Genomic DNA, 22,518 nt, shown 5'->3' with positions numbered 1-22,518 from the left:
CAGGAGAATCGCTTGAACCCAGGAGGCAGAGTTTGGAGTGAGCTGAGATGGTGCCACTGCACTCCAGTGTGGGCGACAGAGTGAAGACTCTGGCTCAAAAAAAGAAAAAAGAAAAAGAAAGAAATAGTTCATGGAAATACTGTTAAACCTTTGGATTTAACTATAAACACATTCATCACAATGTCGGTTTATAATAGGAACAAATAGAAACTTAAAGCATTTTCTTATTTCAGAATACTATACATGCTTTAAAAAATAATGGGAAGAGTATATATATATATATATATCTAAAATATAGAAGAAGTTTAAATCGTAGATATCTGGACTTTCCTTTCTCTTTGAGTATTTGCTTCAAAGTTTAGTATGAGTGTTTAATTTTTCCTTATTGTTTGTTAAGTCTAATGTTGGTCACAAATGTGTATTTTATAAAGGAAAAAGGGAAATCCTTTAGAAACTGTGCCTCAGATCAAAAGAATGAGATTCTTGGGTTTTTCGTGAAACCTTCTTCGCTATCTGAAATGTTTAGTTCTCAGGTAAAACTAAAAGTTTTTGTTTTTAATGCTACCTTAGATACTGATGGCAGAAAAAATGAGCCTTGCTGATTATCGAAGCTGTTACAGATAGTGAGTCTGTGGCATCACCACTGAAGCAAAGGCCCTTATTGAGTCTGAAGAATAGGAGGCCCAGATAACCTATTCATCTATGAATATCCAAAAATCTAGCAATGTTTGAAAAGAAAAAAAGAACTTTAGCTTAACTTAGAGAATAACAAGGTACAAGGACAAAAAAAACCTCTACTCACACTGTTGCCCTGACTTGGTTGGGTACCTTAGGCAGTTTTGTCATTGTTGCTGTTGTTTTTGTCTGTTTGTTTTTTTAGTGAGTCTGGCTCTGTCACCCAGGCTAGAGTGCAGTGGCGCGATCGTGGCTCACTGCAACCTCCGCCTCCCGGGTTCAAGAGATTCTCCTGCCACAGCCTCCCGAGTAGCTAGGACTACAGGTGCCCGCCACTATGCCTGGCTAGTTTTTGTATTTTTAGTAGAGATGGGGTTTCAACATGTTGGCCAGCCTGCTCTTAAACTCCTGACCTCAAATGATCCACCTGCCTCGACCTCCCAAAGTGCTGGCATTACAGGCATGAGCCACTGCACCCGGCCTAGTTTTTCACTTAACTTTCTGGGGTTCAGTTTCAAAATAAAACCAAATAAGTGCCGGGCGCGGTGGCTCAAGCCTGTAATCCCAGCACTTTGGGAGGCCGAGGCGGGTGGATCACAAGGTCAGGAGATCGAGACTATCCTGGCTAACATGGTGAAACCCCGTCTCTACTAAAATACAAAAAACTAGCCGGGCGCGGTAGCGGGCGCCTGTAGTCCCAGCTACTTGGGAGGCTGAGGCGGGAGAATGGCGTGAACCCGGGGGGCGGAGCTTGCAGTGAGCCGAGATCGCGCCACTGCACTCCAGCCTGGGAGACACAGTGAGACTCCGTCTCAAAAAAAAAAAAAAAAAAAAAAAAAAAACCAAATAAGTAGTACGATGGAAATTTGTTGACATAGATTTGTAGTATTTCATAAATATGAAAATAAATTCTTTTCAGAGTAATCAGATTATATAAGCGGAATGAATGTATGGATTTTGGGAAGCATTCTATATTTCTAAATATTTCTGCATTTCAAGTGTTTATTGCTGTGTTCTAAGTCCTGGTGTATGTACTAGTTATAATTTTTTTTTGGAGGCGGGGACAGAGTCTTGCTCTGTCGCCCAGGCTGGAGTGCAGTGGCGTGATCTCGGCTCACTGCAACTTCCGCCTCCCGGGTTCACGCCATTCTCCTGCCTCAGCCTCCCGAGTAGCTGGGACTACAGGCGCCCGCTACCACGCCCGGCTAATTTTTTGTATTTTTAGTAGAGCCAGGGTTTCACCGTGTTAGCCAGGATGGTCTCAATCTCCTGACCTCGTGACCCGCCTGCCTCGGCCTCCCAAAGTGCTGGGATTACAGGCGTGAGCCACTGCGCCTGGCTCGTTATAATTATTAACCTTCAATTTGTGCTTAAAACATTAAGTATATTTTTGCAGTTTTTGTTAAGATCTTTTTGGTGTCCATTTTAATTGACCTTTTTGTTTAGTACAGAAATCTATATATGTCCTATGTAGAAAATTAGAAGCTGGGCACAGTGGCTCACACCTGTAATCCCAGCACTTTGGGAGGCCAAAGCGGGCGGATCACCTGAGGCCAGGAGTTTGAGACCAGCGTGGCCAAACATAGTGAAACCCCATCTCTACTAAAAATACAAACATTAGTCAGGTATGGTGGCACATGCCAGTAGTCTCAGCTAGTCGGGAGGCTGAGGCAGGAGAATTACGTGAACCCGAGAGGCAGAGGTTGCAGTGAGCCCAGATCACATCGCTGCAGCCTGGGCGACAGAGTGAGACTGTCTAAAAAAAAAAAAAGAAAGAAGAAAATTCAGACAAGCAAAACTAAAATAAATGACATTCGCATCCCCCAGAGATCATATGTGAAGGATATGTGTGTGTGTGTGTGTGTGTGTGTGTGTGTGTGTGTGTGTGTGTGTGAGAGAGAGANGTGTGTGTGTGTGTGTGTGTGTGTGTGTGTGTGTGTGTGTGTGTGTGAGAGAGAGAGAGAGAGAGAAAGGAGAGACAGTTGTTTTTAAGCCAGAATGAGGTCATTGTATATACTGTTTGGTAACCTGCTTTCTGCAGTCAAATCTCTCTACCCTTTTATTTCAATGAAAATTCATCTCATCTAATCCCAAATCTCATACTCGGTATTTCCCAAGAAGACCCAAAAATGTCCTTTAGCTGTTTTTCCCTAACAAATATCCAATTCAGGATCATGCCAGGCACCTCTGGTTATTGTGTTCCTTAAATCTCTTAATTTAACACAGTATACCTCCCCCCACCCCCGCTTCCCCCAATTAAATCACATTGACTTGACTTTTCCCCTCAATGATTTTAAAATTACAAACCCAGAAAAATACAGTAAATACTTACGTACATTTGACCTAATTCACCATTTATGGAAAGCCACATCATCCGCCCCACCCCCCCACCCACCTATTTGAAAGTTACTTGCAGACAATCCTTTTGTGTTTCTGCTGGATTTTCATTCTTCTGTGACACTGACATTTCAGGCCAGGCTAGTTGTTTTGCAGAACGTCCTTGATTGTGGATTTGTCTGGTTGTGTCGTTAGATGTGATTAGATGCCGTTCAATCTTTTGGTCAGGGATGCCACGTAGAGGAATTCTTGGCCTTCTCAGTGCCTCACACCAGGAAGCACAATGACATCTGTCCCGTTATTGAGGATGTTAAATGTGATCACTTGGTTAAGGTGGTGCCTGCAGATTTCTCCATTGTCAAGGTCATTTTTTTGAAATTAAGTAATCTGTATGTTGGTACTCTGAATGTATGTTTCCTGACCCGATGGTTTTAGCAGTTCATGATCCTTGACTGAATAAGTTATTAAAATGGTGTCTGTAAATTATAATTTTCTAAATCTAAGATTTTAACAATAATGACTTGGAGGATCAAAGTGGAAGTTATATCTATATTTATTGACATTTTTTTCATTAAAGAAGCGCTCCCTTTTCCTCATTTACCTTTTTTAGTGTCACTCTCGATTCATGGATTCTTTTTTTATTCAATGTGTTGTAACCCATCAGTGTCATTATTCTCTTTCTTTTTCTTGTTCATGTCAGACAAGTAATGTGCCATCGTGGTAACAATGCACACATTGCAATGAACACCCAATCGTCACTCTCGTAAACTGCAAAGGATCCATTATTCTTTTCTATGCTTCAAAGTTTGGACATTGGGAGCCCCGTCAAGCCAGTTCTTGTGTCCTTTCGACACCTCCATCAGCTTTTGAGCACAACAAAATATTCTTCATACGTCCTCTGACCCAGCCTGGAGTTTCTCCAAAGAGCTCTGCTCCCTTTTGGGGACCTGTTGAGGTCGAACTTAGTTACCACATAGAATGTCCCCTTCTTTAGATTGGTGTAGATACTTGTTTGTTCTTTAGCTTGTTCCTGAAACCCTATATTTCCTATTAAGGTGGGCAGTTATATCTAAAACTTGATGGAGTCTTCTTTAAAATATGGGTGTGATGTGGGATTCCATCTTACATTTCTACAGAAGATACAGTATCTGGTTGACTCACTCTTAGGGGTACCCTGGCTACTTATGTGGAACTAATTTTTTGATAGTTAAGTTTGTCAACTTTCCCTTTAACAGGCAACAGAAAGAGCCGATAATTCTCTTTGAACCTGAATTTTTAAAGGTCACTGGAAAGAAGTAGACGTTAATCTATTAAGATTTACAAATCTCGGCCGGGCGCGGTGGCTCAAGCCTGTAATCCCAGCACTTTGGGAGGCCGAGGCGGGCGGATCACGAGGTCAGGAGATCGAGACCATCCTGGCTAACATGGTGAAACCCCGTCTCTACTAAAAATACAAAAAACTAGCCGGGCGTGGTGGCGGGCGCCTGTAGTCCCAGCTACTCGGAGGCTGAGGCAGGAGAATGGCCTGAACCTGGGAGGCGGAGCTGGCAGTGAGTCGAGATCGCGCCACTCCAGCCTGGGTGACACAGCGCGAGACTCCGTCTCAAAAAAAAAAAAAAGATTTACAAATCTCCATAAGATCTCACTTTATCCTTGAATTACCTGGCATTAAAGAAAGTATTAATTGGTCATGTATTAAAAATATTTAATTTTCGCTGGGCGCTGTGGCTCACGCCTGTAATCCCAGCACTTTGGGAGGCCGAGGTGGCCGGATCACTTGAAGTCAGGAGCTCGAGACCAGCCTGGCCAACATGGTGAAACCCCGCCTCTCCTAAAAATACAAAAATCAGCCAGGCATGGTGAAAGACGCCTGTAATCCCAGCTACTCGGGAGGCTGAGGCAGGAGAATCACTTGAACCTGGGGCGGAGGTTGCAGTGAGCCGAGATCGCACCACTGCACTCCAGCCTGGGTGACGGAGCGAGACTCCATCTCAAAAAAAAATTAAAAAAAATAAAAATTAATTTTCTTGGGCTGGGCACTGTAGCTCACACCTGTAATCCCAACGCTTTGAGAAGCTGAGGCAGGAGGATCACTCGAGCCCAGCAGTTGGAGACCAGCCTGAACAACATAGTGAGATCTCCTCTGTACAGAAAATAAAAAACTTAACTGGACATGGTGGCATGTGCCTGTAGTCCCAGCTACTCGGGGACGCTGAGGTGGGAGGATTCCTTGAGCCTAGGGGGTTGAGGCTGCAGTGAGCTGAGACCACACCACTGCACTCCAGCTGGGGTAAGAGAGTGAGGCCCTGTCTGAGAAAAACAATTTTCTCGAATTGTAATCACCTTTTCTCTTCTCCCCACCCCCCCTTTTTGTTAATAGTTGGACAGAGAGACTCTGAAGATGTGAGCGAAAGAGACTCCGATAAGGAGATGGCTGCTAAGTCAGCGGTTGTTCAAGACGTCACAGAAGATGGGCAGGAGGAGACACCTGAAATAATCGAACAGATTCCTTCTTCAGAAAGCAATTTAGAAGAGCTAACACAACCCACTGAGTCCCAGGCTAATGATATTGGATTTAAGAAGGTGTTTAAGTTTGTTGGCTTTAAATTCACTGTGAAAAAGGATAAAACAGAGAAGCCTGACACTGTCCAGCTACTCACTGTGAAAAAAGATGAAGGGGAAGGAGCAGCAGGAGCTGGCGACCACCAGGACCCCAGCCTTGGGGCTGGAGAAGCAGCATCTAAAGAAAGCGAACTCAAACAATCTACAGAGAAACCCGAAGAGACCCTGAAGCGCGAGCAAAGCCACGCGGAAATTTCTCCTCCAGCCGAATCTAGCCAAGCAATGGTGGAGGAATGCAAAGAGGAAGGAGAAGAGAAACAAGAAAAAGAACCCAGCAAGTCTGCAGAATCTCCAACGAGTCCCGTGACCAGTGACACGGGATCGACCTTCAAAAAATTCTTCACTCAAGGTTGGGCTGGCTGGCGAAAAAAGACCAGTTTCAGGAAGCCAAAGGAGGATGAAGTGGAAGCTTCAGAGAAAAAAAAGGAACAAGAGCCAGAAAAAGTTGACACAGAAGAAAACGGAAAGGCAGAGGCCGACTCTGAGAAACTAACCGCCTCCGAGCAAGCCCACCCACAGGAGCCGGCGGAAAGTGCCCACGAGCCCCGGTTATCAGCTGAGTATGAGAAAGTCGAGCTGCCCTCCGAGGAGCAAGTCAGTGGCTCACAGGGACCTTCTGAAGAGAAACCCGCTCCATTGGCGACAGAAGTGTTTGATGACAAAATCGAAGTCCACCAAGAAGAGGTTGTAGCCGAAGTCCACGTCAGCACCGTGGAGGAGAGAACTGAGCAGAAAATGGAGGTGGAAGAAACAGCAGGGTCTGTGCCAGCTGAAGAATTGGTTGAAATGAATGCAGAACCTCAGGAAGCCGAACCTGCCAAGGAGCTGGTGAAGCTCAAAGAAACGTGTGTTTCCGGAGAGGACCCTGCACAGGGAGCTGACCTCAGTCCTGATGAGAAGGTGCTGTCAAAACCCGCCGAAGGCGTTGTGAGTGAGGTGGAAATGCTGTCATCACAGGAGAGAACGAAGGTGCAGGGAAGTCCACTAAAGAAGCTTTTTACCAGCACTGGCTTAAAAAAGCTTTCTGGAAAGAAACAGAAAGGGAAAAGAGGAGGAGGAGATGAGGAATCGGGGGAGCACACTCAGGTTCCAGCCGATTCTCCGGACAGCCACGAGGAGCAAAAAGGTGAGAGCTCTGCCTCCTCCCCCGAGGAGCCCGAGGAGATCACGTGTCTGGAGAAGGGCTTAGCCGAGGTGCAGCAGGATGGGGAAGCTGAAGAAGGAGCTACTTCCGATGGAGAGAAAAAAAGAGAAGGTGTCACTCCCTGGGCGTCGTTCAAAAAGATGGTGACGCCCAAGAAGCGTGTTAGACGGCCTTCGGAAAGTGATAAAGAAGATGAGCTGGACAAGGTCAAGAGCGCTACCTTGTCTTCCACCGAGAGCGCAGCCTCTGAAATGCAAGAAGAAATGAAAGGGAGCGTGGAAGAGCCAAAGCCGGAAGAACCGAAGCGCAAGGTGGATACCTCAGTATCTTGGGAAGCTTTAATTTGTGTGGGATCATCCAAGAAAAGAGCAAGGAAAGGGTCCTCTTCTGATGAGGAAGGGGGACCAAAAACAATGGGAGGAGACAACCAGAAAGCCGATGAGGCCGGAAAAGACAAAGAGACGGGAACAGACGGGATCCTTGCTGGTTCCCAAGAACATGATCCAGGGCAGGGAAGTTCCTCCCCTGAGCAAGCTGGAAGCCCTACCGAAGGGGAAGGCGTTTCCACCTGGGAGTCATTTAAAAGGTTAGTCACACCAAGAAAAAAATCAAAGTCCAAGCTGGAAGAGAAGAGCGAAGACTCCATAGCTGGGTCTGGTGTAGAACATTCCACTCCAGATGCTGAACCCGGGAAAGAAGAATCTTGGGTCTCAATCAAGAAGTTTATTCCTGGACGAAGGAAGAAAAGGCCAGATGGGAAACAAGAACAAGCCCCTGTTGAAGACGCAGGGCCAGCAGGGGCCAACGAAGATGACTCTGATGTCCCGGCTGTGGTCCCTCTTTCTGAGTATGACGCTGTAGAAAGGGAGAAAATGGAGGCGCAGCAAGCCCAAAAGATCGCAGAGCAGCCCGAGCAGAAGGCAGCCGCTGAGGTGTCCAAGGAGCTCAGCGAGAGTCAGGGTCATACAATGGCGGCGGCTGTCGTTGACGGGATCAGGGCAGCTACCATTATTGAAGAAAGGTCTCCTTCTTGGATATCTGCTTCAGTGACGGAACCTCTTGAACAAGGAGAAGCTGAAGCCACACCGTTAACTGGGGAGGTATTGGAAAGAGAAGTAATTGTAGAAGAAGAAACCCCCATGGTTAGCGAACCTCTGCCAGAGAACAGAGAGACCCGGGGCGACTCAGTCGTTAGCGAGGCGGAATTGACCCCCGAAGCTGTGACAGCTGCAGAAACCGCAGGGCCATTGGGTGCGGAAGAAGGAACCGAAGCATCTGCTGCTGAAGAGACCACAGAAATGGTGTCAGCAGTCTCCCAGTTAACCGACTCCCCAGACACCACGGAGGAGGCCACTCCAGTGCAGGAGGTGGAAGGTGGCGTACCTGACATAGAAGAGCAAGAGAGGAGGACTCAAGAGGTCCTCCTGGCAGTGGCAGAAAAAATGAAAGAGGAATCCCTGCTGCCTGGCACCAGTGGGCCAGAAGACGCACTTCAGCCTGTGCAGAGAGCAGAGGCAGAAAGACCAGAAGAGGATGCTGAAGCACCGGGTCCGAAGAAAGAGACGGATGTAGTGTTGAAAGTAGATGCTCAGGAGGCAAAAACTGAGCCTTTTACACAAGGGAAGGTGATGGGGCAGACCACCCCAGAAAGCTTTGAAAAAGCTCCTCAAGTCACAGAGAGCATGGAGTCCAGTGAGCTTGTAACCACTTGTCAAGCTGAAACCTTAGCTGGGGTAAAATCACAGGAGATGGTGATGGAACAGGCTATTCCCCCTGACTCGGCGGAAACCCCTACAGACAGTGAGACCGATGGAAGCACCCCCGTAGCCGACTTTGACACGCCAGGCACAACCCAGAAAGACAAGACTGTGGAAATCCATGAGGAGAATGAGGTCGCATCTGGTACCCAGTCAGGGGGCACAGAAGCAGAGGCAGTTCCTGCACAGAAAGAGAGGCCTCCAGCACCTTCCAGTTTTGTGTTCCAGGAAGAAACTAAAGAACAATCAAAGATGGAAGACACTCTAGAGCATACAGATAAAGGGGTGTCAGTGGAAACTGTACCCATTCTGTCGAAAACTGAGGAGACTCAAGAGGCTGGCCAGTTTGCTGATGAGAAAACCGAAGACGTACCATTTGTCGAAGGACTTGAGGGGTCTGTAGACACAGCCATAACAGTCAGTCAGGAAAAGGTCACTGAAGTTGCCCTTAAAGATGAAGGGACAGAAGAAGCTGAATGTAAAAAGGATGATGCCCTTGAACTGCAGAGTCACGCTCAGTCCGCTCCATCCCCCGTGGAGAGAGAGATGGTAATTCAAGTCGAAAGGGAGAAAACGGAAGCAGAGTCAACCCATGTGAATGAAGAGAAACTTGAGCACGAAACAGCTGTTACCGTATCTGAAGAGGTCAGTAAGCAACTCCTCCAGACAGTGAATGTGCCCATCATAGATGGGGCAAAGGAAGTCAGCAGTTTGGAAGGAAGCCCTCCTCCCTGCCGAGGTCAAGAGGAGGCAGCATGCGCCAAAATTCAAGTTCAGAGCTCTGAGGCATCATTCACGCTAACAGCTGCTGCAGAGGAGGAAAAGGTCTTAGGAGAAACTGTCAACATTTTAGAAACAGGTGAAACGTTGGCACCTACAGGTGCACATTTAGTTCTGGAAGAGAAATGTTCTGAAAAAAATGAAGACTTTGCCGCTCATCCAGGGGAAGATGCTGTGCCCACAGGGCCTGAGTGTCGGGCAAAATCAACACCAGTGATAGTATCTGCCACTACCGAAAAAGGCTTAAGTTCCGACCTGGAAGGAGAGAAAACCACATCACTGGAGTGGAAGTCAGATGAAGTCAATGAGCAGGTTGCTTGCCAGGAGGTCAAAGTGAGTGTAGCAATTGAGGAGGATTTAGAGGCTGAAAATGGGATTTTGGAGCTTGAGACCAAAAGCAGTAAACTTGTCCAAAACATCATTCAGACAGCCGTTGACCAGTTTGTACGTACAGAAGAAATAGCCACCGAAATGTTGACGTCTGAGTTACAGACACAAGCTCACATGATAAAAGCTGACAACCAGGATGCTGGGCAGGAAACAGAGAAAGAAGGAGAGGAACCTCAGGCCTCTGCACAGGATGAAACACAAATTGCTTCAGCCAAAGAGGAGTCAGAGTCAACCGCAGTGGGACAAGCACATTCTGATATTTCCAAAGACATGAGTGAAGCCTCAGAGAAGACCATGACTGTTGAGATAGAAGGTTCCACTGTAAATGATCAGCAGCTGGAAGAGGTCGTCCTCCCATCTGAGGAAGAGGGAGATGAAGCTGGAACAAAGTCTGTGCCAGAAGATGATGGTCATGCCTTGTTAGCGGAAAGAATAGAGAAGTCACTAGTTGAACCAAAAGAAGATGAAAAAGGTGATGATGTCGATGACCCTGAAAACCAGAACTCAGCCCTGGTTGATACTGATGCCTCAGGAGGCTTAACCAAAGAGTCCCCAGATACAAATGGACCAAAACAAAAAGAGAAGGAAGATGCCCAGGAAGTAGAATTTCAGGAAGGAAAAGTGCACAGTGAATCAGATAAAGCTATCACAACCCAAGCACAGGAGGAGGTACAGAAACAAGAGAGAGAATCTGCAAAGTCCGAACTTACAGAATCTTAAAACATCATGCAGGTAAGCTTCCTTTTCTTCTAAGACAATTTTTCTCTTTTATGCCAATAGATGGCAAATTTGTTATATAAGGAATTGGGAGCAAATAATTATGCCTTCATGTAGAACCTTCAGTTGAGGAAAATAACTATCAACTAGATTCAAAGATATAGGATAGTTTCATGGTTTTTGGTCATTGAAATGCCATTTAGTCTTATCGATATTATGAAAAGAGTGGCCTTGTTTTACCCCCTAATGTGACTGCTTTAGAAGAAAATAAAAGGGCACGTGTGTGTGCACATGTGCGTGTTTGACCCAAAGGCATAAGAAATACATTGTGTTCACTCAACTAACTTGTTGAATTTTTTAAAGAATAACTAATGCCCCAATAACTGGGCATGGTGGCTCATGCCTGTAATCCCAGCCAGCACTTTGGGAGGCCGAGGCAGGTGGATCACCTGAGGTCAGGAGTTCGAGACCAGCCTGGCCAACATGGTGAAAACTCATCTCTACTAAAAATATAAAAATTAGCTGGGCGTGGTGGCTGGCGCCTGTAATCCCAGCTACTCGGGAGGCTGAGGCAGGAGAATTGCTTGAACCTGGGAGGCAGAGGTTGCCGTGAGCCGAGATAGGACCACTGCACTCCAGCCTGGGCAACAGAGTGAGACCCCATCTAAAAAACAAAAACAAAAACAAAAAAACTAGTGCCCCAAAATGGGTTTATATTAAACTGCCAAAAAACTGGATTTTTTTCCCCTAGCAGTAGTAACAACTATTTTTTAAAATTTTCCAGTGCATATAATGACCAACCCTCACTGTGTTCATTACTTGCAGCCACTAGTTTTGTGGCAGTGTAACATAATACAAGACCCTCCCCAGCTTTGTTTTTTTTTTGTTGTTGTTGTTGTTTTGTATTGTTTTGTTTTATTTTGGAGACAGAGCCTCACTCTGTCACCCAGGCTGGAGAGCAGTGGCGTGATCTTGGCTCACTGCAAGCTCCGCCTCCTGTTCACGCCATTCTCCTGCTTCAGCCTCCGGAGTACCTGGGACTACAGGCGCCCGCCACCACACCCGGCTAATTTTTTTGTATTTTTAGTAGAGACGGGTTTACACCGTGTTAGCCAGGAGGTCTCAATCTCCTGACCTCGTGATCCACCCGCCTCGGCCTCCCAAAGTGCTGGGATTACAGGCGTGAGCCACTGCGCCCGGCCCTATCTTTGTTTTGTTTTTTGAGAGAGCCTTGCTGTGTCACCCAGGGTGGAATGCAGTGGTGCAATCATGAAATGCTACAGCCTTGACCTCCTGGGCTAAAGCAAATCGCCTGCCTCTGCCTCTGTCTCCTGAGTAGCTGCTGGGACCACAGGCGCATGCCACTACTCCCGGCTAATTGTTAAATTTTTTGTAGAGACAGGGATCTTGCTTTGTTGCCCAGGCTGGTCTCAAACTCCTGGCCTCAAGAAATCCTTCTGCCTCCGCCTGCCAAAGTGCTAGGATTACAGTCGTGAGTCGCTGTGCCCAACTCATCTTCGTTTTGTTTTGTTTTGTTTTTGAGACAGAGTCTCGTTCTGTCGCCTGGGCCGGAGTGCAGTGGCGCAGTCTTGGCTCACTGCAACCTCAGTCTCCCAGGTTCAAGCAATCCTCCTGCCTCAGCCTCCCGAGTAGCTGGGATTACAGACACATGCACCATGCCCAGCTTATTTTTGTATTTTTAGTAGAGACGAGTTTCCCCCAGGATGGTCTCGAACTCCTGACCTCAAGTGATCTGCCTGCCTTGGCCTCCCAAAGTGCTGGGATTACAGGCATGAGTCACCACACCCAGCCCTATCTTTGTTTATTGTTTGTTTGTTTGTTTTTGTATTTCACCATGTTGGCCAGGATGGTCTCAATCTCTTTACCTCATGATCCGCCCGCCTCGCCTCCCGAAGTGCTGGGATTACAGGCGTGAGCCACCGCGCCTGGCCCCATCTTTGTTTCTTTAATGTAGTTAAACTATGGTATTATTAGGTCACTTTGACAACTATCCTGTTGTTAATAAATGAGAGAGAAAAAGGAGATTTTATTCACGCTGATTCTCCTCCTCCTACAGTTAAACTCATTGTCTATTTGGAAGACCAGAATGTGAAGACAAGTAGTAGAAGAAAATGAACGCTGCTGCTGAGACTGAAGACCAGTATTTCAGAACTTTGAGAATTGGAGAGCAGGCACATCAACTGATGTCATTTCTAGAGAGCCCCTGACAATCCTGAGGCTTCATCAGGAGCTAGAGCCATTTAACATTTCCTCTTCCCAAGACCAACCTACTATTTTCCCTTGATAACCACATAAATTCTGATTTACGGTCCTAAATTCTTAACCTGGAACTGGAGGTGGCAATACCTAGTTCTGCTTCTCAAACTGGAGTATCATTCTTTATGTATTTATATGTATGTTTTAAGCAATCCTCCTCCTGTATCTATTGTATATTTTTTTCTTAATGTTTAAGGAAATGTGCAGGATACTACATGCTTTTTGTATCACACAGTATATGACAGGGCATGTGCCATAGTGCAGCCTTGGGGAGCTTTAAGCCTCAGTTATAACCCGCGAAAAACAGAGCTTCCTAGAAGTAACATTCCTGATCAAGGTACAATTCTTTAAAATTCACTAATGATTGAGGTCCATATTTAGTGACACTCTGAAATTGGTCACTTTCCTATTACGCACGGTGTGCTAAAACTAAAAAGCATTTTGAAACATACAGAATGTTCTCTTGCCATTGGGAACTTTTTCTTTCTAACCCAGTGGAGGTTAGAAAGAAGTTATATTCTGGTAGCAAATTAACTTTACATCCTTTTTCCTACTTGTTATGGTTGTTTGGGCCGATAAGTATGCTTAATCCTGAGGCAAAGTAGTGAAATGTTTTATATGTTATGAAGAAAAGAATTGTTGTAAGTTTTTGATTGTACTCTTGTATGCTGGACTGCATTCACACACAGCATGAAATAAGTCAGGTTCTTTACAAATGGTATTTTGATAGATACTGGATTGTGTTTGTGCCCATATTTGTGCCATTCTTTTAAGAACAATGTTGCAACACATTGATTTGGATAAGTTGTGATTTGACGACTGATTTAAATAAAATATTTGCTTCACTTAGATTTGCTGGTTTTATTAGATACCAGGAAGCCTGGGATATATATGTACCACATTAGAATGATGAAGACAAGGATTGATAAGCTAGAACTTTCTGATGTAGTCATTACATGAAAGCCCTTTTCACTGGTTTGAGTTGTGTGTTCAGAGGAAGCAATGGCAGAGATGCTTTTCCTGAAATAAACCAGTAGCTTTTCAGATTGACATTCTTGCTACAATTCTACCATCTGGTAGTTCCTGAAAATGTCAAATTTTTTGTGTTAATATTTTTGGTTTCAAACAATAACAAACGTCTCTAGAAAGAAATTTTAAGAAGGCTTAAGAGTAAAAATGCCTTTCCTGAAATAATCTTGGAAAATTTTTTAAACGTCAAAATAATGAGTCATGCTCATACATTAAGGGTTTGTTTTTTGTTTGTTTGTTTGTTTGTTTTTGAGACGGAGTTTCGCTTTTGTTGCCCAGGCTGGAGTGCAATGGCACGATCTCAGCTCACCGCAACCTCCACTTCCCGGGTTCCAGTGATTCTCCTGCCTCAGCCTGCATTAAGGGTTTTGTCAGACAATTTGTCACACAAAGAACAGTGTCACTTATCTACTCTTGACATATAGAACTGGCCTGGCATATAGCTTTCTAGATTTTACTCAAACTTGGTACTGCAGTTTGAGAATTTGAATTTTGACTGCCGATTAGCTGGAAAGCCTAGTTTTAATGGAAAGAAAGTTTGCTTTTAAAACTGAAAGTAGTTTCTTTTATGCTAACAAATCTAACTTCATACATAATTGGCCATATTAGTAAAACACGTCACGATAGCAGTGTATAGTCTTGTTTATAGTTGGAAGTCATCTTTTAGGAGTTATTCTCAGATATATATAACAGCTACCCATGCATCATTATTAAAATCCCCAAATTCAAAAAACCTCTGAGATATATATATCCTCCTGGAGATATATATATATAATTTTTTTTGGGGGGGGGGGTGCCAACTGAGATTTAAATCCAAGTGCTGGTGTCCAGTTCTGAACATCAGCTAAAGAGTTTTGGAAATGACAGCAATTTATAACAAATTCATACTGACTTCCTCTCTATGACAAGAAGACATTCTGTGCTGTTTTGAACAGATTAAAGATTTGTGTAATTTGTGGGAAATTGCTGTTTTTGTTTAAATTCCACCCGTGTTTGTCTTTTCCTGCCACCTGTGGCCAGGTGCTCGCTGGCTATCACAGTTGAGATTCCATGAGTAGCTGCTTCATGACTGCTTTTTGTACTATCTGGATGTGCCCAGAGTTACTTCTGTACAAGCTCTATATCTATGTCCGTTGAGAACATTATTTTAACAAGAGGAGCACCAACAGTAGCATGAAATACAATACTGTTTTATAATTCTAAAGCTGCTGTTAATTTATGAAGTACATAATAATCTAATGTAAACTGCAGAAGTCAGAGCAAGTGCCTACATTTTGTTATTTTTGGCATTACTACAGAGCCATGTACAATAGAAAGCAATGCAAGACTTGTAAACTCTCGCCACTTCTTGTAATATCAAATGTTCCCCCTCAGGTTATTTTGCTTATGGTACCCATGAGTTGCCTCTCTCTGTACATAGATAAATTGTTCCAATATTTTCCTTTGATGTTTGGAACTACAGATAGTCAAGGGCTGGAAATATTAGTTTTCAATATAAGCTTCCAGCTTAGCAATTACCTCTAGTCCAAGACAATATTTGATTCCTAGTTCTGTTTGGGGCAAATTTTCATTTATCTAAATAAAATGCAATCTAATTAAATGCCATGGATTTTCTTTCTGTAATTTCACTCGGACTCAGTTTTGATTGCTTTTCTCTTATCTGTTGTGATATTCATCATACACTTAAGCTCTGCTTTGAACTACTTAGCACCCTTTGTTCATAGAGCATCGTGAGAGTTTGGAATGAATGTATCTAGGATAGGTGTGAATCCACAAAGATCTCTATTCATGATCAAAGGTCCTGGGCTCCTTTAATTAGAATCTCATTAATCTTCCAGCTGACCTCTGACTCCCCAATATAAAGTTTTATGTCCAGTTTTTGGATAGTCACACAAACCTTCTCTGAAATGCCAACCAATAACCAGAACCAGAGTTAGAACCTCTTTCTCCAACTCTGTAAGAAAGGAAATAGACGCAGTTCAGGGATTCCCAGATAGTAGTGGAGCTTGGAACCTGAACACAAAATCAGTGACACATACATTCAAATCTACATGACTATTTCTTTTTTTCTTTAACTTTTAAACATTTATTTTTATTTTGATTTCATATTTTGCAGAGATGGAGTCTGGCTCTGTCACCCAGGCTGGAATGCAGTGATGCCATCAGAGCTCAGTGTAACCTTGAACTCCTGGGCTCAAGGGATCCTCCCATCTCCTGAGTAGCTGGGACTACAGGCATGTGCCACCATGAGATGGGGCCTTGTCATGTTGCCCAGGCTGGTCTCAAGCTCCTGACCTAAAACAATCCTCCTGTCTTGGCCCCTCAAAGTGTATTCTATGTTTTTATTTTGAAATCCTAGTCAAGAATAAAGAATTATATACATACATGTTTAATAGAGATGGGGTTTTGGTATGTTGCTCAGGCTGGTCTCAAACTCCTGGACACAAGTGATCCACCCACCTCAGCCTCCCAGAGTGCTTGGATTACAGGCATGCGCCACCACACCTGGCCCTATTCTTTTTTAAAACAAAAGTCATACAAATTGTATTCATGTGTACCAAGGAGCCTTCAGAATGAGGACCCAAAAATGCAGGGGAAATTGTTCATTTTAATGCATAGGTTCAACAAAGTATGGACGTGGAGAAATATGATTGGACAAAAAGGATATAATCTAATGCTAACAGACTTAGTGGGGAAACCCAGCAAGGCCTGTCTGTCTAGATTCTTCTTGGTCTCTCTGAGCTCGAATTCCTTCCTTCCGGGCATGGGGCAGGACACTCTCTGGAATCAGAGACTTATGACTTCAAACAACATGACTGCTCATTTTTTTTTCTTTTCTTTTCTTTTTTTTTTTTTTTTTTGAGACAGAGTCTCACTCCATCACCCAGGTTGGAGTGCAGTAGTGCAACTGAGGCTCACTGCAACCTCCACCTCCCAGGTTCAAACAATTCTCATGCCTCAGCCTCCTGAGTAGCTGGGACTATAGGCGACCACTACTATGCCCAGCTAATTTTTGCATTTTTAGTAGAGACGGAGTTATGCCATGTTAGCCAAGCTAGTTTTGAACTCCTGGAGTCAACTGCTCCACCCGCCACAGCCTCCCAAAGTGCTGGGATTAGAGGCATGAGCCACTGCACCCGGCCATGACTGTTCATTTCTAATGAGATTCTGGAAATGCATCTGCTGGTCACAGACAACCTGGTACAACTTTGATACACATGCAAGCTTCTCCTAACAGATTGCTTATTGTCTCCAACCTATATAATTGGAATTAGGAAAATAAGCTGAGCCCTTCATTTAATATGAGAAAGCTGAGACTTTGAAGTGATAACACAGGTTTGGCTAAGCTAACGAGGGTTTGAAGATAGCATGGCGGTGAAAATAATCATGATTTGTTTATTTGAGAAAGGGTCTCACTCTGTCACCCAGGTGGGAGTGCAGTGATGTGATCATGGCTCACTGCAGCCTCCACCTCCTTGGCTCAAGCAATCCTCCCACCTCAGCCTCTACAACACCCACAGGTGTGCCCCACCATAGCCGGAAAATTTTTTAGACAGGGTCTCCCTATGGGTCTCCCTATGTTGCCTAGGCTAGTGGTCTCCAACTCCTAGAGTCAAGCCATCCTCCTGCCTTAGCCTCCCAAAGTGTTGGGATTACATGTGTGAGACATCTTTACTGTAGTATTACAGTTATGAGTGAGATCATCTTGCAACTGTGCATATTCTTCTTCTATCACTTGTTGATATTACAAGTTTTTTTGTTCTTTTTTTTTTTTTTTTTTGAGATGGAGTCCCCCTTGTCGCCCAGGCTGGAGTGCAGTGGCACGATCTCGGCTCACTGCAAGCTCCGCCTCCCAGGTTCACACCATTCTCCTGCCTCAGCCTCCCGAGTAGCTGGGACTACAGGCACCCGCCACCACGCCCGGCTAATTTTTTGTAGTTTTAGTAGAGACGGGGTTTCACCGTGTTAGCCAGGATGGTCTCGATCTCCTGATCTCGTGATGTGCCCGCCTCGGCCTCCCAAAATGCTGGGATTGCAGGCGTGAACCACCCCACCCTGTCGACATTAAAAGTTTTAACAGGAGAAGTGTAGTTTAACATGTAACCTTCAAGAGAGGCTTCACTAAGTGTAACTCCTATGTTTAGAGACCAGAGGTAGAGTAACAATTCCTAAACGATGAAATGAGGACCTAAGTATAATGTGCCCACAAAAGAATATTGAATACTAAAGCCCAGTGCTAATTCTTAACCCTGTGCTTCCTTTTTCTATTTGTTTCAATAATCTCAAATAACTAGGTATAAGTAATGAACAAAGAGGCAATACTCTAAATAAGGCTAATTTTAAAACCACATTGTGCTTGATCCTACTTATCCCTGTGAGCCTCGGAGGCTTACCTAATTCCCAGAAAAGCAGATGGGATTGCCTCTAGTATTTGAAATCTAAACATAACTAGGTCCTTCTTAAAGACTATAGAAAAGATACTGCAGAGATGGCCAGCGGGGCATTTCAAGATGTGAGATTTATCCTACAAAGTCATTGAAATAATTTAGCAGGAGGCCGGGCGCGGTGGCTCAAGCCTGTAATCCCAGCACTTTGGGAGGCCGAGACGGGCGGATCACGAGGTCAGCAGATCGAGACCATCCTGGCTAACATGGTGAAACCCCGTCTCTATTAAGAAATACAAAAAACTAGCCGGGCGAGGTGGCGGGCGTCTGTAGTCCCAGCTACTCGGGAGGCTGAGGCCGGAGAATGGCGTGAACCCGGGAGGCGGAGCTTGCAGTGAGCTGAGATCCGGCCACTGCACTCCAGCCCGGGCGACAGAGCGAGACTCCGTCTCAAAAAAAAAAAAAAAAAAAAAAATTTAGCAGGGAAAAGAGGCAATCCTCTTACCGTAGCGATCCTCAGTGTCGGGCTAGTGAAACATCCCGCTCTCCACCTCCGATGTGCTGCCACATGTCTGGTTACCACAATGGCTAGGGTGTTATGGTATGTAATGAGTTACGGCCACAGATGTTCGACATCCTGCATGGCACAGAACAGCCCTGCATGAGACAGATGTTTCTCCCTAAAATGTCAGTGGCATCTAGCTTGCAGAGAATTGAGGCCTGGAGGTTGAGAAGAGGTTAACTTACACACTGTTAGAATAATCCAGGCAAGCTGGGTGTGGTGGGATGCACCTGTAGTCCCAGCTACGCAGGAGGCTGAGGTGGGAGGATCACTTGAGCCTAGGAGTTCAAGATTAGCCTAACCAACATAGGGAGACCCCATCTCTAAAAAAAAAATAATAATACAATTAATAAAAGTTTTAAAAAAGAGGATAATCCAGACAAGAACTGATAAAGGCCTATATTAAAGTAGGAGCAGTTTGGCTGGAGATCCGTGGGTGAGATCAACAGCTGGTAGGAGGCACATTGACAGGGCGTGATACCTGATTATCTGCTGTGGGAACTGTGGGGTGAAGAATGAAGTTTCCGGATTGCCAACCTGGATATGGAGGCACATACTGACATAAGCGTGGGGCAATTTGAGAAGCCTAAGAGATATCCAAGGGTCAGTGGAGTTGGCAGCTCAGTATACGGGTCTCACAAACAATTTGGGCCAAAGAGACATCAACAACTCTTTCGCCTTCTCTGTGTCCTTAGAAACACATAGAAGACAATCTACAAGATGCTTGCATCGTTTCTTAATATCTCATGTGCAAACTTCAGCTTGGTGACTGAGAAAGAGTTCACCTGCCCTGTCTCAGCCATTCCTCATTTCAGAATGTATAACTAAAGACTGTACGTCACAAGATTTTCCCATTGTGAAAGTGCTTTATAAACGAGGAAGCAAATGTACCGTAAAACATTAATATTGGTAACTGCAAGAAAAGACAGATTTTGATAAAACTTTCCTCCAGAAGCAACTTAGTGACTGCTGATGACTGCTACTGTCTCCCTGAATATTTTGGTAGATTCAGAGTAATGGGACTGATCTTCCTTAAAATTGCACAAGACGGCCGGGTGCGGTGGCTCACGCCAGTAATCCCAGCACTTTGGGAGGCCGAGGCGGGTGGATCACCTGAGATCAGGAGTTTGAGACCAGACTGACCAACATGGAGAAATCTTGTCTCTACTAAAAGTACAAAATTAGACAGGCGTGGTGGCACATGCCTGTAATCCCAGCTCCTCGGGAGGCTGAGGCAGGAGAATCGCTAGAACCTGGGAGGCGGAGGTTGCAGTGAGCCGAGATTGCAGTGAGCTGAGATCGCAGCATTGCACTCCAGCCTGGGCAAGAAGAGCAAAACTCTGTCTCAAAAAAAAATTGCCCAATTCTACATTGTATTCAGACATGCTCTTATTTAGAAGCTAAAGTCCACTTTGTGTGTAAGGCACATTTCTTTCCTCTCCCTGTTGCCTTTTGGGCATTTGTTGCCTGCTAGCACATCTCCAGAGGGAGGGAGGGACAAGTTGGGAGGAGGGACTGGAGTTGGGAGGGGGTCAAACCTGCATTCTCTTCCAGATCACTCCTGTCTCCCCAGGTTGTGTATGTTTCCGTATCTTGGCTCTCTCTGGCTGGCTGCCTTCAGACCTTTGCTTGTGGGTATCTCTTATCTAACTGGAAAGAGAAAAAAATTATTTAGTCCATTTTCATTTGTTAAAAAAAAAAGACAGAAAAAAAATAGAAACGGCAAAACGCTAGGAAAAGTTTCTTACACAGTGTGATGGTAGCAGAAAGGGCCCTGGAAATGGGCAGCCTGAACTCTGTAATTACCACTAAGAAGCTGTGTGAAGGTCAGGCACCGTGGCTCAGCCTGTAATCCCAGCACTGTGCCAAGGTGGGAGGATCACTTGAGCTCAGGAGTTCGAGGCCAGCCTAGGCAACATAGTGAGACCCTGTCTCTACAAAAAATGAAAAAAAAGAAAAAAAAAAAAAAAGGCCGGGTGTGGTGGGGTGCACCTGCAGTCCCAGCCACTCTGGAGGCTGAGGCAGGAGGATCATTTGAGCCTAAGGGGGTCAAGGCTGCAGTGAACCCATGTTCACATGACTGCACAGAGTGAGACCCTGTCTGAAAAAAACAAAGATGTGTGATTTTGGCAAATTACCTAATATCATTTCATCTTTTCATCAGGATCCTTGTTTTCCTTATAATAAGGAAGAGCGTACAGGTGACCTCTTTAAAAATAATTTAGGGTATTTGTTACTTTCCACTACATTTTATTCTGTACTGACAGATTACGAAGGCATTGAGAATGAAGACAGGGAGGTTTAGAATAAATCCCAGAGCTTCCTACACACACACTTCTTCTAAGGGTCCACACACAGATCTGCACCTTGCCCACATCTCATTAAGGAGCGCCTTGCTACAAAAGAAGAATCATGCCACAGTCGGCACAAATCCCCTCATAGCCCTTCATGAGCTCCTCTGCTTATTAGAATTCTGAGAAGCAAGTAGAGCCAAGACAGGGGAGTTGCATCATAGTAGAAGCGATCTAGTCACACTGTGCTGTTCAAAGTATGGCTTCCGGCATCAGCACCACCCAGGAATCTGCTGGAAATTCTTGGCCCTACACCACACCCACTGAATGAGACATTGCAGGGGCAGGGCTGGCTATCTGTTTCATCAAGCCCTCTGGGAGATTCTGTTGCACTGAAGTTTGAGGACCATTGTGGTAATATAAAGCTATGAAAAGGCTATAATAAGTGAATTTCCTTAATGACAGAATAAAGAGGTTAACAGGTAAAAACGTTTTTCCTTTCCCTTTTCCTCTGCCACCATTGCTTCTAGCTCATAGAAATGCTTGCATATTTGGGAAAATAGTTTTTCCTTTTTAGTATAATTTGGACAAAACTAGATCTAAAGCCAAACACAGGAAAGTAGGCCAGATGAACAAGAAAAGCCATGCCTTGCACTTTTTGCCCAGAGCTTTCTTTTTTTTGGCAAAATGAAAGGCTTGTCAATTGCACAAGGTAATTGCCTTTTTTCTTTTTATTTCTCTCTCTTTTTTTTTTTTGAAACAGGGTCTCACTCTGTTGCCCAGGCTGGAGTGCAGTTGTTCGATCATGGCTCACTGCAGCCTTGAGACCTCCCAGCCTCAAGCAATCCTCCCACTTCAGCCTCCTGAATAACTGGGACCACAGGCTCACACCACCACACACAGCTAATTGTGTTTCTTTTTTGTAGGGACAGGGTCTCACTATGTTGCCCAGGCTAGTCTCAAATTCCTGGGCTCAAGTGATCTGTCCACCTTGGCCTCCCAAAGTGCTAGGATAACAGACATGAGCCACCGCGCCTGGCCACGGGATCTGTTAATTTCCTAGTACTGCTCAAACCTTATATATTGGGTGTTAATAACATTGGGAAGTAATAGAAAGAGCATTGCTTTTCGAGTGAGTCACATGGGGAATTGAATCCTGGCTGTTTCTATTTGTCTGGGTAACCTCAGAAAAGTTATTTAGCCTCTCTGGGCCTCAGTTTTCTCATCTAAAAAAACAGGAGACATGTTTGACAGGACTCTTAGGAGTCAATGAGACCGGGTGCGTGTGGTGGCTCATGCCTGTAATCACAGCAATTTGGGAGGCTGAGGTGGGCAAATCACTTGAGGCCAGAAGTTTGAGACCAGCCTGGCCAACATGGCGAAACCCTTTCTCTAATGAAAATAGAAAAATTAGCCGGGCATTGTGGTACACGCCTGTAATCCTAGCTACCCCAGAGGCTGAGGCATGAGAATCGCTTAAAACCAGAAGGTGGAGGTTGCAGTGAGCTGAGATTGCACCACTGCACTCTAGTCTGGGCAACAAAGCAAGATT

At 44.9% G+C, this 22,518-nt stretch overlaps 1 protein-coding gene and 1 pseudogene across 5 annotated transcripts in view; one reads left to right on the top strand and one right to left on the bottom strand.

The window, feature by feature from the left end:
• AKAP12 (A-kinase anchoring protein 12) overlaps nt 1–15,333 on the top strand; it is a 123,926-nt gene extending 108,593 nt beyond the window's left edge. For all 5 annotated transcript variants that reach the window (XM_025381972.1, XM_025381974.1, XM_025381973.1 and 2 more), the window contains 2 exons: nt 5,393–10,437; nt 12,500–15,333. In XM_025381972.1, the coding sequence (XP_025237757.1) occupies nt 5,393–10,425 (5,033 nt within the window). In that variant the 3' untranslated portion in view covers nt 10,426–10,437; nt 12,500–15,333. The remainder of the gene's footprint in view (nt 1–5,392; nt 10,438–12,499) is intronic.
• On the bottom strand, nt 3,707–3,791 carry LOC112624027 (annotated as a pseudogene).
• Nucleotides 15,334–22,518: the final 7,185 nt, after the last annotated feature.

Source organism: Theropithecus gelada, chromosome 4, assembly GCF_003255815.1.
Source record: "Theropithecus gelada isolate Dixy chromosome 4, Tgel_1.0, whole genome shotgun sequence".
NCBI classification, from domain to species: Eukaryota; Metazoa; Chordata; class Mammalia; order Primates; family Cercopithecidae; genus Theropithecus; species Theropithecus gelada.
The sequence above is the reverse complement of the archived record's forward strand: the minus strand, read 5'-3'. Positions and strand labels throughout refer to the sequence as shown.